We start from the raw sequence: 17,188 nt of genomic DNA on the forward strand, positions 1-17,188 counted from the left end.
TTTATTTTTTAAGACACAGGGTCTCATTCTGTCCCCAGCAAGCTGCCACACAGTGGTACAATCATAGGTCATTGCAGCCTCCACCACTGGGCTCAAGCAATCCTCCTGCCTACGCCTTCTCCTCCCAAAGTGTTGGAACTACAGTTGTGAGCCCCCACACCTGGCCTCAGTTTTAATTTCTAATAGGTAATTTATTTTTGGTAGATATAATCTGTATAAATAAAACCTCTTTGGAATTCTCAATAATTTGTATAGAGTAAAGGGGTCCTGAGACTGGTTTACAGTGATGAAAATTTGTGTTTAGATCTTTTATCCAAATATCCCACTAGGAGACTGACCTCAGGGCATTTGCGCTTGCTCTTTGAATACCTTATTTGTCATGCCCTGTACTGTGATAAAGGTGTGTCTAAGGGGACCTTATCCATCACCTTCCTTTCCTGACAGTAATTATTGTTTTCTCAAAGACATACAGCTTCAACCCTTTTCATCTACTCTGAATACTGTCCTGAATCATCTCCGATACAGAAAATCTGGAGTGCCATTGTTCAGGTCTTAACTGAAATGTCACTTCCTGGGAGAGGCTGCCTAAAACCCATAACCCATGCCATAGATCAGAAATAAGTTCTTGGCCAGGCACGGTGGCTCACACCTGTGATCCCAGCACCTTGGGAGGCTGAGGCGGGTAGATCACCTGAGGTCAGGAATTCAAGACCAGCCTGGCCAACATGGTGAAATCCCATCCTGGAAGGCAGAGGTCACCAAGATTGCACCACTGCACTCGAGCCTGGGTGACAGAGCAAGATTCTGTCTCAAATAAAAAAAGAAAGAAAGAAAAAGAGAGAGAGAGGAAGGAAGGAAGGAAGAAGGAAGGAAGGAAAAGAAAGAGGTTCTTATGGCACCCTGGGTTCTTCCCTCATAGCACCTACCAGGGGGATTGTAGAGTTGCTTCTGAGAGTATTAGTTCAGCCTCCCCCATTCAAAGTAGATCTATAAAGCTAATGTCCTTGTCTCTCTTGTTCATTGCTGTATCCTCAGTTTCTAGGACGTTTGTTCAAAGAATGAATGAATGAAGACATGCATTCAACTGCTGTGGACCAGTGGAAGCTACTAGTGGAGTCAGGGGCGCTGCAGCTGTGCACACAGGCATGCAGTGTGGGAGCATCGCTGGTGCATCGCCTGACTTCTGAGGATGCTTAACGTTTCAAACCACAGCAAACTTCATTATAGAACCTATTTTCCAGAACACATACACAAGATAGTGCTGTGTGGAGGAAGAAATGAGGTGCGCCTAGGATCATCAAAATCTTCACTCCACCCCCAACCTCCTATCCCCACTTTTTTGCCACTGACAGGTGAGCCCATTGGAAATAAGCCAGTAAGTCTTCCTGGGACCTCCTTCAGCTCCTTCTCCAGGGAAAAGGCAGAATGCAAATACAGTTTTCGATCTTGTGTGAATTTGGAAAATGTGCAATGTAGAGAGGCCCGTGTGCATTTCATGGCAGATCCAGAAAATAAGGTTTAATGATGAGAAAAGAAGGAAATGATTGTCAAAATATGACTTCATAAGGTACAACCCCAGGGGGCCTACTTTGGCAGTAAAGATAATTAAGCTTAGATTTTTAAAGGTCAATTTTAACCAGCTTGTGAGGCAAATGGCAACAGTAACATCATCCTAGCCCTCTATATCTATGGCAACTGAATTTCTCAGCTGTAATTAAACATAAAACTACAACTACTGCATTGGTCCCAGCACCAGCTGCAAATACATATACGAGAACAAAGTAGGCAAACTTGACACATCCTTTTGGAATATTCTGGCCATTTACTGGGAAAAGAAGCAACAGAAACTGCTGTTAAACCTGCTGCTAATGACGCCAGGTTGCTGATCCACCAACCTGCCTCTGTCTGGGACCTTGTGTGAGAGGAAGACTGATCCCAAATCAATTGCTTTTCATTCATATATTGGTTATAAGCTGGAGAGCAAAGGTAGCAAAAAAAAAAAAAGGTGATTATTTGGATATTTGAATTATCTTTTTAAAAGTATTTTTTTTCTAATCTCAAACATGATTAAAAAGGACCAGGCACAGTGGTTCACACCTGTAATCCCAACACTTTGGGAGGCCGAGGTGGGCAGATCACTTGAGGTCAGGAATTTGAGACCAGCCTAGCCAACATGATGAAACCCTGTCTCTACTAAAAATACAAAAATTAGCCAGAAGCAGTGGCATATGCCTGTAATCCCAGCTACTTGGGAGGCTGAGGCAGGAGAATCACTTGAACCCAAATGCAGAGGTTGCAGTGAGCTGAGATCGCACCACTGCACTCCGGCCTGGGTGACACAGTGAGACTCCATCTATAAAAAAAAAAAAAACAAACAAGAGAGATTTTAAAAAGAAACCAACACATATTTATTGTAGAAAATTTCTAAAATTCAGACAAATGTCAAGAAGAAAAGAAAAAGTACCTGAAGTCCCAATTAGGTTGTTTCCTGTCTTTTTTCTGTACGTGTATTTCATACAATTAGGATTAAGCATATAGTTTTGTGTCCTGTGCTTTTTTCCCATTAAGAGTATGTTACGATCTTTTTTCCATATTATTATTCTTCAAAAGTACAGCTTTTAACAATGGCAGAAAATTTTTACCATATAACTCTCCTATAAATTGTCTTTGTACTTTATCTCATTTACTCCGCATTGTGGGATTAGTCATTTTTACAGCCTGTCAGCATGTCCTACATAGGCAATCTAGCTCCCCAATTTAGGAGGTAGAGTTCTTGGCATCTGTTGCACTGATCTCACTCCACTTTGGAGTCTCAGCTGAAGCCAAAACGAGAGTCCCGTTTTAGCATCCTGTTCCATATGTAAAATTGGAGGGAATAACTAAGACAAATTAATAAAAATACAACAGTGGTGGTAGACTTTCACCCACTTGTTTCAGTCTTTGTTGAACTAAATAGAGAAAAGAAAGTAAGGATATTACAGAGGAGGAGAATATAATGACTAAATGTTCTGAACTGTATCCTTTGAAAAGAGTAGACTTCCTTTCAATTAAATGGAAAAAGGTATAACAATGTCCACTGATGAATGGGTAAACAAAATGTGGTATATACATACAAGGAGGCCAGAGTGGTGGTTCATGCCTGTAATCCCAGGACTTTGGGAGGCCAAGGTGGGCGGATCGCTTGAGGCCAGGAGTTCGAGACCAGCCCGGCCAAAATGGTGAAACCTTGTCTCTACTAAAAACACAAAAAATTAGCCAGGTGTGGTGGTGCACACCTGTAGTCCCAACTACTTGGGAGGCTGAGGCAGGAGGATCACCAGAGCCTGGGAGGCAGAGGTTGCAGTGTGCCGAGATCACGCCACTGCACTCCAGCCTGCGTGACAGAGCAAGATCCTGTCTCTAAATAAATAAATAATACACACAATGGAATATTATTCTGCCTTTAAAATAAAGAAATCCTGTCATGTGACAACATGGATGAACCTGGAGAACATGATGCCAAGAGAAATAAGCAAATCACAGAAGGACAAATACATGATTCTACTTATATGATGTCAAACTCATAGAAAGAGAATAAAATGGTAGTTGCCAGAGGCTGGAGGGAGGAGGGAATGGGGAGTTGCTAGTCAGTGGATATAAAATTTCAGTCATGCAAGAGGAAAAAGTTCGAGAGATCCGCTGTATAACAATGTAGCTATAAATAACAGTATTGTGTTGTACACTTTAAAATCTATTAAGAGGGTAGCTCTTACCTTAAGTGTTCTTGACACAATGAGATCAAGTAAAACGGAAAGCCCATTGTATATAACAAACTGGAAATTTTACAGTCATATTCCTGATCATAATGCAAGAACACAAGAAATAAGTTAAAAGTAGATGAATTGGATGTCTTTTGTAGTTGGCAACAAATAAAACAAAATAAAATAAAAAGTAGATGCAGAAAGACATTTGAGAATGTCAAGCCTTTCTATTGAACTACTCTAGAACAAAAATACATTTATAAGATATTTGGGAAATAATGCTAATAAAAACACTCCATATAAAAACTCATGGATCACCCTAGAGCTATACTCAGAGGAAAATGCCTACTCTTAAAACATTCTGGGAGTAAGAAAAATAAAATACAGCAGTCAATTAAGTCTGCCCAAGAAGTAGGGAGGAGAAACTTCATTTTCCCTTCAAGAGCTGCCTGAGGTGACGTGCCCATTTTGTCACACTCCCAAGAGTCAAACACTTTAGCAAAACAATAAAGATCACAACTCCAAGGCTTATTTGGAGCTCAACAAGTTAGACATAAGGTGTTTCGTTGGTTTTGTTAAAAAGCAGATATACTGAGATATAATTCACATCCCACCATACAATCTACCCACTTAAGGTGCAAAAATGAGTGGTTTTTACCATATTCACAGGTTGGTGCATCCATTACTATAACCAGTTTTTAGAACATTTTATTTAATTTTAATTTTTATATTTTTGAGACGGAGTTTCGCTCTTGTTGCCAGGGCTGGAGTGCAGTGGCGCGATCTTGGCTCACCACAACCTCCGCCTCCCGGGTTCAAGTGATTCTCCTGCCTCAGCCTCCCGAGTAGCTGGGATTACAGGCATGTTTCACCATGCCCGGCTAATTTCGTATTTTGGGTAGAGACAGAGTTTCTCGATGTTGGTCAGGCTGGTCTCGAACTCCCGACCTCAGGTGATCCGCCCACCTCGGCTTCCCAAAATGCTGGGATTTCAGGCATGAGCCACCATGCCTGGCCGGAACATTTTTATTACCATTGAAAAAACTCCATCCCTTGACCAGGTGGTGGCGCATGCCTTTAATCCCAGCACTTTGGGAGGAGGCTGAAGTGGGAGGATCACCTGAGGTAAGGAGTTAGAGACCAGCCTGGCCAATATGATGAAATCCCGCCTGTACTAAAAATGCAAAAAATATCTGGACTTGCTGATGCACGCCTGTAGTCCTGGCTACTTGGGAGGCTGAGGTGGGAGGATCGCTTGAGCCCAGGAGGTGGAGGTTGCAGTCAGCTGAGATGGTGCCACTGCACTCTAGCCTGGGTGACAGCATGAGACTCTGTCTCAAAAAAAAAAAAAAAAAAAAGAAAGAAAAATCCCATTTCCATTAACAGCCATTCCCCATTTCTCTCCATCCCCACCCTGCTGGCAACCACTAATCTGCTTTCTGCGTCTGTGGATTTGCCTATTATGGGAATTTTATATAAATGGAATCCTGTGGAGAGAGAGAGAATGGAGAATGACTGCTTAACTGGGTACAGGAGTGATGAAAAAGTTCTGGAACTAGATAGTGGTGATGGTTGCAAAACATTGAGAATGTATTTAAACATGCCTAAGTTGTACACTTTAAAATGGTTAACCAATCCGGGCAACATGGTGAAACCCTGTCTCTACCAAAAAAATAAATAAATAAATAAATAAATAAATAAATAAATAAATAAATAAATAAATAAAATGAATGAATGAATGAATGAATGAATGAATGCCAGGCATGGTGGTCCCAGCTACTCGGGAGGCTGAGGTGAGAGGGTTGCTTGAGTCCAGGAGGTTGAAGCTGCAGTGAACCGAGACTGCTCCACTGCACTCCAGCCTGGGTAATAGAGTGAGACTCTGTCTCAAAAAATAAAAACTAAAAATAAAAAAATCTATAATAAAGTGGTCGATTTTATGTTATGGTGGATTTTATGTAATGTGTTTTTCTACCATAATAATTTTTAAAATCCAAACCAAGGAAAGCTAGTATTTGTGAAGTCATTAGGCAGAACCATATCTAATTTAAGAATTAGTCATGAGCATTGAAGTGGATTCCTTTTTGTCACATTGTACTAAGAGAAACAACAAACACTGCCAACAAAATATCACCCAAAACAACAACTATTTAAGCTTATTTAACCAAAACACGGAGGTTAGGCATTTTGTTTCTTTGAAAGCAAGGTATAATAATTTTAACCAAACAAACATGTGGAGCTAAAAAAGATGTTTTAGCAATACACATAAAATTTTAATAGATTGTTACCTAAGTGACTATGAAAAGCTTGAAATGTCACATTATGATGCTGGCTTCACCTTGCTCTGTTTATTTACAGACTAGGAAAGAGAAAGATAAGCCTCCAGCCTTATCAAGGTCCTAAAAATTTCTCACTTTGGCAGCATTAAACTATTGTGCAAGAGCAAGTGGGGTCAGGCTCTGTGACTCACGCCTATAATCCCAACAAGCTACCAGCTTTCAGGTCCCAAATGTAATAAGACTCAAAGAAATGGCATCAAATTCTAGAGCAAAATCAATCATCTACCATGATTGTGCTGAATATCCTCCTGTTTCTACATAAGGGAACATTAAAGTCAGCTTCTGAATGGCTTGCGACTTTAAAAATAAAACTAGCCAGGCGTAGTGCCACACACCTGTAGTCCCAGCTACTCTGGAGGCTGAGGTGGCAAGATTCCTTGAGCCCAGGAGATCAAGGCTGCAGTGAACATGAGTGTGCCACTGCATTCTAACCTGAGTGACAAAGCAAGACCCGGTCTCTATTTTTTAAAAAAACTATTTAAGAAAACTGCAACCAAGTATTAATGCAGTGATTTGTGATCTTGGATGCACATTAGAATCATCTAAGGGCTTTTAGAATCTTCCATGCCCTGGTCACACCCAAGGCCAATTTTTTTTTTTTTTAATTTATTTTAGGTTCTGGGATACATGTGCAGAACATGCAGGTTTGTTACATAGGTAAACGTGTGCCATGGTGGTTTGCTGCACCCATCAACCCATTATGTAGGTATTAAGCCCAGCATGCATTAGCTATTAGTCCTGATGCTCTCTCTCCCCCTGTGCCATCGACAGGCCCCAGTGTGTGATGTTCCCCTCCCTGTGTCCATGTGTTCTCATTGTTCATCTCCCACTTATGAGTGAGAACATAGAGGCGTTTGGTTTTCTGTTCCTGTGTTAGTTTGCTGAGGATGATGGCTTCCAGCTTTATCTATGTCCTGGCAAAGAACATGATCTCATTGCTTTTTATGGCTATATAGTATTCCATGGTGTAGATGTACCACATATTCTTTATCCAGTCTATCATTGATGGGCATTTGGGTTGGTTCCAAGTCTTTGCTATTGTGAAAAGGGCTGCAATAAACATACATGTGCATGTATCTTTATAATATAATGATTTATATTCCTTTGGGTATATACCCGGTAATGGGATTGCTGGGTCAAATCATATTTCTGGTTCTAGATCCTTGAGGAATTGCCACACTGCCATCCACAGTGGTTGAATTAATTTACATTCCCACCAACAGTGTAAAAGCGTTCCTATTTCTCCGCAGCTTCACCAGCATCTGTTGTTTCTTGACTTTTTAATAACTGCCATTCTGACTACCCCAGACCAACTGACTCAGACATTGGGTGTGAGACCCAGGCATCAGTATGGCATTAAAGCCTCCCAGGTGAGTCCAATGTGCAGAGGTTGGCTGTCATGGCAAGAGATGCTCGACAATTAAGAAATCGGGAATACCTGGCCAGAGGCGGTGGCTTACACCTGTAATCCCAGCACTTTGGGAGGCCAAGGTGGGCAGATCACCTGAGGTCGGAAGTTCAAGACCAGCCTGACCAACATGGAGAAACCCCGTCTCTACTAAAAATACAAAATTAGCCGGGTGTCGTGGCACATGCCCATAGTCCCAGCTACCCGGGAGGCTGAGGCAGGAGAATCGCTTGAACCTGGGAGGCGGAGGTTGTGGTGGGCTAAGATCGTGCCATGGCACTCCAGCCAGGGCAACAAGAGTGAAACTCTGTTTCAAAAAAAAAAAAAAAAAAAAGAAAGAAAGAAAAGAAATTGGGAACACCTTCTTTCTATCTGCCAGAGGTAAAGCTACTCAATTTTGCAGAAATAAACATGTAGGAGAAATCAAAGTCCTGCTCTCAAAAGAAACTTTCAGAAGCTCTGGGCCAGCTACATGGATGAAAGAAATGCTACAAGGGACTTGTGAACCTCGCTTGCATTCAACCACTCATTCATTCGTTCATTTATTCATTCACCGATTCACTCACAAAGTCATTTATCACTGTTATTTATTTCTTCAATCAGTCAGTCATTCGCACAACATTTCATAATATCACATAATGTTCACATAATATCAAGTCCTGGAGAAACTGAAATTGAAGGAAGGATGGTGCCTGCCCTAAGAAAGCTTGTGATCTGGGATGAGGGTGAGGGGTAACAGATGGCGGTAATTGAGTTCAGGGTGCTCAGGAAGGAGACTGTCCTGGGTGTGACGAAGTGTGGGGGGAAGGGGTGTGTCACCCCGCTGAGTGGGGAGGTGGTGGAGGAGGGGGCTCCCTTGAAGACAACTTTCTGGAGGAGAGGACACCTGAATAAGACCTGAAAAAGGACCAGGTGTGAGCCCATCTGCAACAAATCCCCTGTGAGTGTGGCTCTCAGCCTGGCTGCACCTGGGAGATTCCTTCATGCCTGGCTCCACCCCCAGAGACTCAGGTTTCATGGGGCTGCAGTGGGGCTTGGGCATTCATATGTGTTTAAAATATGATTTTTTAAAATGAAATTCATATAAAATTAACCATTTTAAAGTGAACAATGCAGTGGCATTTAGCACATTCACACTGTCGTCCAATCACCCCCTCTACTTGGTTTCAAAACATTTTATCACCCTTAAAATAAGACGCTGTGTACCCATTAAACAGCCACTGCCCATTCCACCTTTCCCCAGTCCCTGGTGACCACAAATCTGCTTTCTCTCTTTATGGATTTAACTACTCTGGATATTTTGTAGAAAAGGAATCAGTCATACAAAATGTGACCTTTTCCATCGCTTCTTTCACTTGGTTTAGTGCTCTGCGGTTTCGCCGTGTTGGAGCATGGGTCAGCCTTCCTTCCTTTTTACAGCTGAATAGTATTGGCTGCACCGCAGTTTTTTTTTTGTTTGTTTGTTTTTTGTTTTTTGAGATGGAGTCTCACTCCGTCGCCCAGGCTGGAGTGCAGTGGCGTGATCCCGGCTCACTGCAAGCTCCGCCTCCCGGGTTCACACCATTCTCCTGCCTCAGCGTCCCCAGTGGCTGGGACTACAGGCGCCCGCCACTGCGCCCAGCTAACTTTTTGTATTTTTAGTAGAGAGGGGGTTTCACTGTGGTCTCGATTTCCTGATCTCGTGATCTGCCTGCCTCGGCCTCCCAAAGTGCACTGCAATTTTTTATTCATTCATTCGTTGATGGACATTGGGGATGTTTCTGCCTTTTGTGGCTATTGTGAGTAGTGCTGCTATGAACGTGAATGTACACATGTTTGTTTAGTATCTGTTTTCCATTATCATTTGAGGTATATATTGGGCATCTGTAGTTTTCTTGGTTTTTGTTGGTGGTGGTGGTGGTGGTTTGTTTGTTGTTTTTTCTTTCTTCCTTTCTCTTTTTTTTTTTTGAGACAGAGTCTCGCTCTGTTGCCCAGCTGGAGTGCAGTGGTGCAATCTCCACTCACTGCAACCTCCACTTCCCCAGTGCCAGCGATTCTCCTGCCTTAGCCTCCTGAGTAGCTGAGACTGCAGGCACGGGCCACCACGCCCAGATAAGTTTTGTATTTTTAGTAGAGACAGGTATCTTGCCATGTTGCACAGACTGGTCTCCAACTCCTGACCTCAAGTGATCTGCTTGCCTTGGCCTTCCAAAGTGCTGGGATTACAGGCGTGAACCACGACACCCGGCTGCATCTGGGTTTTTTAAAGCTCCCCTAACGATTCTAAAATGCAGCCAAGGCTGTGAAGCACTCAGTCCAAGCAATGTCCCCACCCTGTGGCTCTGGTTTGAGAAATTAGGTTCCTGGGTCATGGCTCTGGAGAGTCTGACTTAGTGGACTCAGGGGTCTCTCTCTCCTTGAATCTCTCTCTTCCCTGATTGACAGGTCAGCCTACCTATCAGCCACAGGAGTGCCTTGGTAAATGTCCCCTTTGTGAAGGCCAAGAATAGCCCCCTTTCCCTCCAGAGTGAGGTCCCTCACTCCCAGCTCAGGGCCCCTGGCGCCCCTGCCGGTTCCACTCCCCCATTCTTCCTGCTTGGGTCAGCCTCTGCTCCCGATCTGTGGGCCAGACTTGGGCACCCAAATCCCCCAAGAACAAATCACCCTGTTTAGAGACAGGGCAGCCTGAATGGATCTTTAAGGCCCAGCGCCCTCTAACCCTGTAAGGACACAGTCGGGCTAAAGATGCCTCCATCATTCTTGTGGCTTGACAGGATATCTTGGTCTGAAGCATTGGTATTCTGGTTATGAGCCATGACACAGTTGTCACCAAGAATCTTTTATATTTGTGTGACTAACGGGCCTATCCTGTAGATTTTCCCCAAGCAAAGGAAGCTGCTTCAAAAGAGATCCCTTGGCCAGGCATGGTGGCTCATGCTTGTAACCCCAACACTTTGGGAGGCTGAGGTGGGCAGATCACTGAGGTCAGGAGTTTGAGACCAGCCTGGCCAACATGACAAAACCCCATCTCTACTAAAAATACAAAAATTAGCCAGGCATTATGGCGCGTGCTACTTGGGAGGCTGAGGCAGGAGAATCGCTTGAACCTGGGAGGCAGAGGTTGCAGTGAGCTGAGACCATGCTGTTGCACTCCATCCTGGGTGACACAGAAAAGACTCCATCTCACCAAAAAAAAAAAAAAAAAAAAAAAGAAAAAGAAAAAGAAAAATCCCTTAACCTCCAGAAACAGAACTATGCCAACAATTTTCAAATAGCCCTTGTCCAGTCTCAGAAAAATTAGAGTCCACGGAGCACTGGTTATTTAGATAAACCAAAATGGTATAGACTCTGGCACCAGTGTCAAATTCAAGGACATCATGGGGCCTCTATGAGTGTACAGTTACCTGGTGTGACCTCTCCAGGAGTGAGGCAGCCGCTTCCCTCACTTGAGAACTAGAAAACCGGGACGAAGCAGACTTGTTTGCCGGAGTAGGAAAGGTCAAAGTGGTTATAAAAAGCTTGCACAATAAAAGGCAAAACTTCTGGAAATAAATATTCTTGTGACAACCAAGTCCCATTCTACAAGTCAGGGAACAAAGCCGGTTAATCCGGGCAGGCGTGGTGGCTCATGTCTGTAGTCCCAGCACTTTGGGAGGCCAAGGCAGAAGGATCGCATGAGCTCAGGAGTTCAAGACCAGCCCTTATAAAATAGTGAGAACCCCATCTCTACAAAAGGAATTTTTAAAATAGCCAGGCATAGGCCAGGCATGGTGGCTCACCCCTGTAACCCCAGCACTTTGGGAGGCTGAGGCAGACAGATCACTTGAGGCCAGGAGTTCGAGACCAGCCTGGCCAACATAGTGAAACCCCATTCCACTAAAGATACAAAGAATTAGCCAGGTGCGGTGGTGCATGCCTGTAGTCCCAGCTACTCGGGAGGTTGAGGCAGGAGAATCACTTGAACCTGGGAGGCGGAGGTTGCAGTGAGCCAAAGGTTGCAGTGCACTAAGATTGTGCCACTGCACTCCAGCCTGGGTGACAGAGGCTCCATCTTAAAAAAAAAAAAAAAAAAAAAAGCCAGGCATGATGGTGTGTGCCTGTGGTCCCAGCTACTCAGGAGACTGAGGTGGGAGGATCACTTGAGTCCAGGAAGTCGAGGCTGCAGTGAGCTGAGATTGTACCACTGCACTCCAGCCTGGACCACAGAGCAAGACCCTCTCTCAAAAAAAAAAAAAAAAATACACTTAGTCTAACTGTTGAAATGCTTATACCAATATTTATTTCTCCTATGGGCCAAACTCTGAACTCAATGTGTTAACACATATTCACCCATTTAATTCTCACAACAACCATATGGGTAGAATGTTAAAGATGAGGCAGCTGAGGCCTAGAGAGGTTAAATGACAGGCCCAAGGCCACACAGCTGGTAAGCAGGGGAACTGGGATGCAAACCCAGATACGTCTGACTTCAAAGTGTGTGCGTTCTGAATTACAAATATCTTGAAAACAACATCTGTTGGTCTTTGGGAGGCCGAGGCGGGCAGATCACTTGAGGTTAGGTGTTTGAGACCAACCTGGCCAACATGGCAAGACCTCATCTCTACTAAAAATACAAAAATTAGCCAGGCATGGTGGCGCGCACCTGAAGTCCCAGTTACTTGAGATGCTAAGTAAGAGAATCGCTTGAACCTAGGAGGCGGAGGTTGCAGTGAGCTGAGATTGCACCACGGCACTCCAGCTTGGACAACAGAAGAAGACCCTGTCTCAAAAAAAAAAAAAAGAAAAAGAAAAAACATCCGTTGGAAAATAATGACCTACCGGACTTCATAAATGCTGCAATCACTCAGAATGACAAGGATGTAAGAGATAGTCACTGGGCATGTTTTACAAATAGAAAGAACATGCTGTAAGCTAACTGCTAGGTTGGCAGTCTTCGAGGTGAGGGACGTGGCGAATATCCTTGTGTTCACAACACAGAGTCTGGCCCTGGGTAGAAACAGTGCTGGGTAAAAACTGGCCATTACCGACATATTATTCCCATATGAGGGGGCTAGTTACTCCAGTGGCCTTCAAAGCAACATGTTTTGTAAAAGAAGTTATGTGTTGGATTGCTCTTTCAAATTGAATAAACCATACACCGGGTGCATTGGCTCACGCCTGTAATCCCAGCACTCTGGGAGGCTGAGGTGGGCAGATCACTTGAGGTCAGGAGTTGGAGACCAGCCTGGCCAACATGGTGAAACCCCATCTCTACTGAAAATACGAAAATTAGCCGGGTGTGGTGTCACGTGCCTGTAGTCCCAGCTATTCGGGGGGCTAAGTCAGCGAATCGCTTGAATTCGGGAGGGGAGGTTGCGGGGATCCTAGATCGCACTGCTGCACTCCAGCCTGGGTGACAGAGTGACACTCCATCTCGGAAAAAAAAAAAAAAAAAGAAAATTCAATAAACCATAAATCTATAAAATGTCTTCTTTTACTTTTATTTTTATTTTTGAGACGGAGTCTCGCTCTGTCACCCAGGCTGGAGTGCAGTGGTGCAATCTCGGCTCACTGCAACTCCGCCTCCCAGGTTCACACCATTCTCCTGCCTCAGCCTCCCGAGTACCTGGGACTGCAGGCGCCCACCACCACGCCCGGCTAATTTTTTTGTATTTTTAGTAGAGACGGGGTTTCACCGTGTTAGCCAGGATGGTCTCGATCTCCAATAAAACGTCTTTTTAGAGCTTCTATTTCCCAAGAAGATGAGCTTAAAAATATATTATTTAAAATGTTGTTTTATATATTATTTAAAATATTATTTATAATGTGATAGAATATTTAATATTTTATTAAACATTAATATTTAATGTAATATTTTAAATGTTATTATAATAAAAATATTATTATTTAAAGTATCATTCACTGAACAACACACCTCACTCCAGAGGTACAGAGAATTCCAGGACAGTTGCAGTAGACATGGGAACATTTTTCTTCTCAACTGGGTGAGTGTGAAGCTCTCAGTCGTTTCCTGTGGTGAACGCATAAACGTCGTCACCCATGCATTGCCCAAGAAAGTTAAATATTTCCTTCCCACCCAAGCAGTCCCGTCAACCAAATACCACACTGGTGCTTCCGTGCGATGATCATTTCTGCCGACAGGGGGCGATCTTGCTCGCCACATTCTATATTGACGCTTCCTCAAGCCGCCTGAACGTGGCACTCAAGAAAATTAAGGTAAATGATTTCTATGCTGACGATTCCTTGGCGGAGAAACTATTTGCAAACAGCAAGAGAAACGTGCTCAAAAGTCAAAGCGCTTTGCCTGGTTTCTGATCACTGTTTATAGGAGTAACTGCTGTAGAAAAGAAAGAAAGAAAAAACTGCTTGTTTTTGTCAACTTGTTGCAAATGTTAAAACTTTAATTAACGTGTTAGCTGTTTGTTTCGGTGCCTTTTCTTCATTGACGTCAGGTGACTTTTTCATCGGCTGCATTTCCAATGAGGCAAAGTGGCAAACTCATCCTTTCTGTGAAATGAACTGTCACAGTCAATGGGCCATGCAGGAGGTGTCACCCTCGCTGGGTGACAGTTTGGAGCGTTAACTCCTCATCTCTGAAACTTGGGCTTCTAGCCACTCTCTGGCTTCCCTTGCAGCCTCTTACAGACCTGAGTGAACCCAGGAGACTAAACAGGGCCGTTTCCAGCCTTAGCACCGGTTTTGTCTTGGAGCTCAAAGGTAAGATTTCATGCGATGGAAAGTCTGTTGCTTTAAAAGCAAACCAACCAGGCCGGGTGCAGTGGCTCACACCTGTAATCCCAGCACTTTGGGAGGCCAAGGTGGGTGGATCACTTGAGGTGAGGAGTTCTAGACCAGCCTGGCCAACATGGTAAAACCCTGTCTCTACTTAAAAAATAAAATACAAAAATTAGCCAGGCATGGTGGTGCACACCTGTAGTCCTAGTTACTTGGGAGGCTGAGGCAGGAGAATCACTTGAACCTGGGAGGCAGAGGTTGCAGTGAGCCAAGATTATGCCATTGCACTCCAGCTTGGGAGACAGAGTGAGACCCAGTCTCAAACAAACAAACAGAAAAACCAAAAAAGTAAACCAACCAACCCTCTAAAACTGCTGTTACAGAGGCCCAGAGGTGTCAGGTGGCACAAAGAGGCAGCTGGAATTTAAACTCCAAGTCTCTTAGCTCGAAAAATAAATCAAGTTGACAAAGATAAAGCTCTTGACATAGATGGCGTTTAAGCCTTGTTAATCCATTTGAAGATGTTCTCAAAAATTTGTGTTGGTAAGCTTGAATTCTAAATGGAAGTCCAAGAAATCCAAGCTTCAGTGTGGAAAACTGTAATCATAATTATTTACTAATTTATAAAGAGACAGTATCTTGCTTTGTTGCCCAGCCTGGAGTGCAGCGGTGCAGTCTTGGCTCACTGCAGCCTTGAATTCCTACCTCAAGCAGTCCTCCTACCTCAGCCTCCCAAGGAGTGAGGACTACAGGTGTGCGCCACAACACCTGGCAACTTTTATTTTTATTTTTTGTAGAAATAGGGTCTCAAACTCCTGGGCTCAAGCAATCCTCCCACCTCAGCCTCCCAAAGTGCTGGGATTATAGGCATGAGTCATGGTGCCCAGCCCACAACTATTTTTGAAAGATGACCGACACACGACCCTCAACTCTTTTGTTTGGGAAGATGAAAATAGGCCTCACTACTTATAGCACAGATGAGTTTTCAGGAACACACCTGGCAATGTGATCGCCCAACATCCACGAAGTTACAGAACAGTTTTGAGCTGGAGGAAATGCCTGGATGGAGAAGGATTTCCATGTGAACAGACAATGGACATCTGCTTGTCTCATACAGACTTTTCTCCCAGGGGAGAATTCTGTCCTTCTCTAACGGACAGGGTGGGGCTGCTCCCCACTGTGGAAAGAAAAAAATTATTTTCATATGTTTTTAGGGAACAGGTGGTATTTGGTTACATGAGTAAGTTCTTTAGTAGTGATTTGTGAGATTTTGGTGCACCCACCACCCGAGCAGTATACACTGAACCCAATTTGTAATCTTTTATCCCTCACCTCCTTTCCACCCTTCCCCCATACCCAGAGTCCCCAAAGTCCATCGTATCATTCTTATGCCTTTGCATCCTCATAGCTTAACTCCCACTTATGAGTGAAAACATATGATGTTTAGTGTTCCATTCCTGAGTTACTACACTTAGAATAATATTCTGTGGGCCGGCGTGGTGGCTCATGCCTATAATCCCAGCACTTTTGGAGGCCGAGGTGAGCATATCACCTGAGGTCAGGAGTTTGAGATTAGCCTGGCCAACATGATGAAATCCTGTCTCTACTAAAAAATACAAAAAAAAAAAAAAAAAAACTTAGCCACATGTGGTGGCAGGTGCCTGTAATCCCAGCTACTTGGGAGGTTGAGGCAGGAGAAACGCTTGAACCCGGGAGGTGGTGGTTGCAGTGAGCCAACATCGTGCCACTCCAGCCAGGGCCACAAGAGTGAAACTCTATCTAAAAAAAAAAAAAAAAGAAAAAAAGAAAGAATAAAAGTCTGCGGCTGGGCGTGGTGGCTCATGCCTGTAATCCTAGCACTTTGGGAGGCCAAAGTGGGTGGATCACTTGAGGTCAGGAGTTCGAGACCAGCCTGGCCAACATGGCAAAACCGCCTCTCCACTAAAAATACAAAAATTAGCTAGGCATGGTGGCATACACCTGTAATTCCAGCTACTTGGGAGGCTGAGGCACAAGAATCTCTTGAACCTGGGAGGTGGAGATTGCAGTGAGCCGAGATTGCACCACTGCACTCCAGCCTGGGTGACAGAGCGGGACTCTGTCTCAAAAAATAGAAAAGAATAATAGCCTGCAGAGTGCTCCTTCTCTCCTTTCCTTCCTTTTCCTCAAACCTGGATTGCGCTCCATATTGTTGCCGCCAGGAAAACCGCAGTCACTGTTTCTGCTGTAGCCCTGACAACAGGTGGTCAAGCACACAATGGATAATTCTGGTTTGGAAAGGACAGAGCTCAGATGGTCCAGTTCCCTCAGTTTGCAGAAGTGGGGGTTGGCGAGTCACCTGCGCCACCTTTGGTAGCACAGCTGTGGCTAGAGGCAGCTGATCTGGTATTTAGTTAGGAGTTTTTCCCATTGCATCCCAAGGGATCAAGACTGGAGGGACCACGCACATCGGAAATTGCCTTGGAACTTTTTATGACCAAGTTCCTAGAGAGTTCTTTTTTTGGGTGCTCACAGAACTTAGTTCCTGTGATCTGAAAACCAAAAGAATGGTGAGATTTTGGAATATTCTGTTGTTTTCATGGCCCTACTCTGTTTAATAAAAGAGCTTTTCAACTTCCCAGCTTGATTCAGTTGTTGAAAATGTAGAATTTACGCCGGGTGCAGTGGCTCACACCTGTAATCCCAGCACTTTGGGAGGCCGAGACAGGCAGATCACCTGAGGTCAGGATTTCAAGGCCGGCCTGGCCAACATGGTGAAACCTCATCTCTACTAAAAATACAAAAATCAGCTGAGTGTGGTGGCAGGTGCCTGTAATCTCAGCTACTTGGGAGGTTGAGGCAGGAGAATCGCTTGAACCTGGGAGGCAGAGGTTGCAGTAAGCCAAGATCGTACCACTGCACTCCAGCCTGGGTGACAGAGCAAGACTCTGTCTCAGACAAAAAAAAAATGAAAAGAAAAAGAAAATGTAGAATTTAAGGTAGACATT

General features: G+C 44.1%; 2 protein-coding genes across 2 annotated transcripts in view; both read left to right on the forward strand.

Moving 5' to 3' along the window:
• The window catches only part of CFAP263 (cilia and flagella associated protein 263), a 77,544-nt gene extending 75,538 nt beyond the window's left edge, over nucleotides 1-2,006 (forward strand). Inside the window, exon 9 of the mRNA XM_077986342.1 lies at nucleotides 1,036-2,006. Coding sequence (XP_077842468.1) covers nucleotides 1,036-1,062 — 27 coding nt within the window. The 3' untranslated portion in view covers nucleotides 1,063-2,006. The remainder of the gene's footprint in view (nucleotides 1-1,035) is intronic.
• An 11,626-nt stretch (nucleotides 2,007-13,632) lies between these two features.
• GINS3 (GINS complex subunit 3) overlaps nucleotides 13,633-17,188 on the forward strand; it is a 69,362-nt gene continuing 65,806 nt past the window's right edge. Inside the window, exon 1 of the mRNA XM_077983778.1 lies at nucleotides 13,633-14,183. The gene's annotated coding sequence lies outside the window, so the exon portion shown is untranslated. The remainder of the gene's footprint in view (nucleotides 14,184-17,188) is intronic.

This window comes from Macaca mulatta, chromosome 20 (assembly GCF_049350105.2).
Source record: "Macaca mulatta isolate MMU2019108-1 chromosome 20, T2T-MMU8v2.0, whole genome shotgun sequence".
NCBI classification, from domain to species: domain Eukaryota; kingdom Metazoa; phylum Chordata; class Mammalia; order Primates; family Cercopithecidae; genus Macaca; species Macaca mulatta.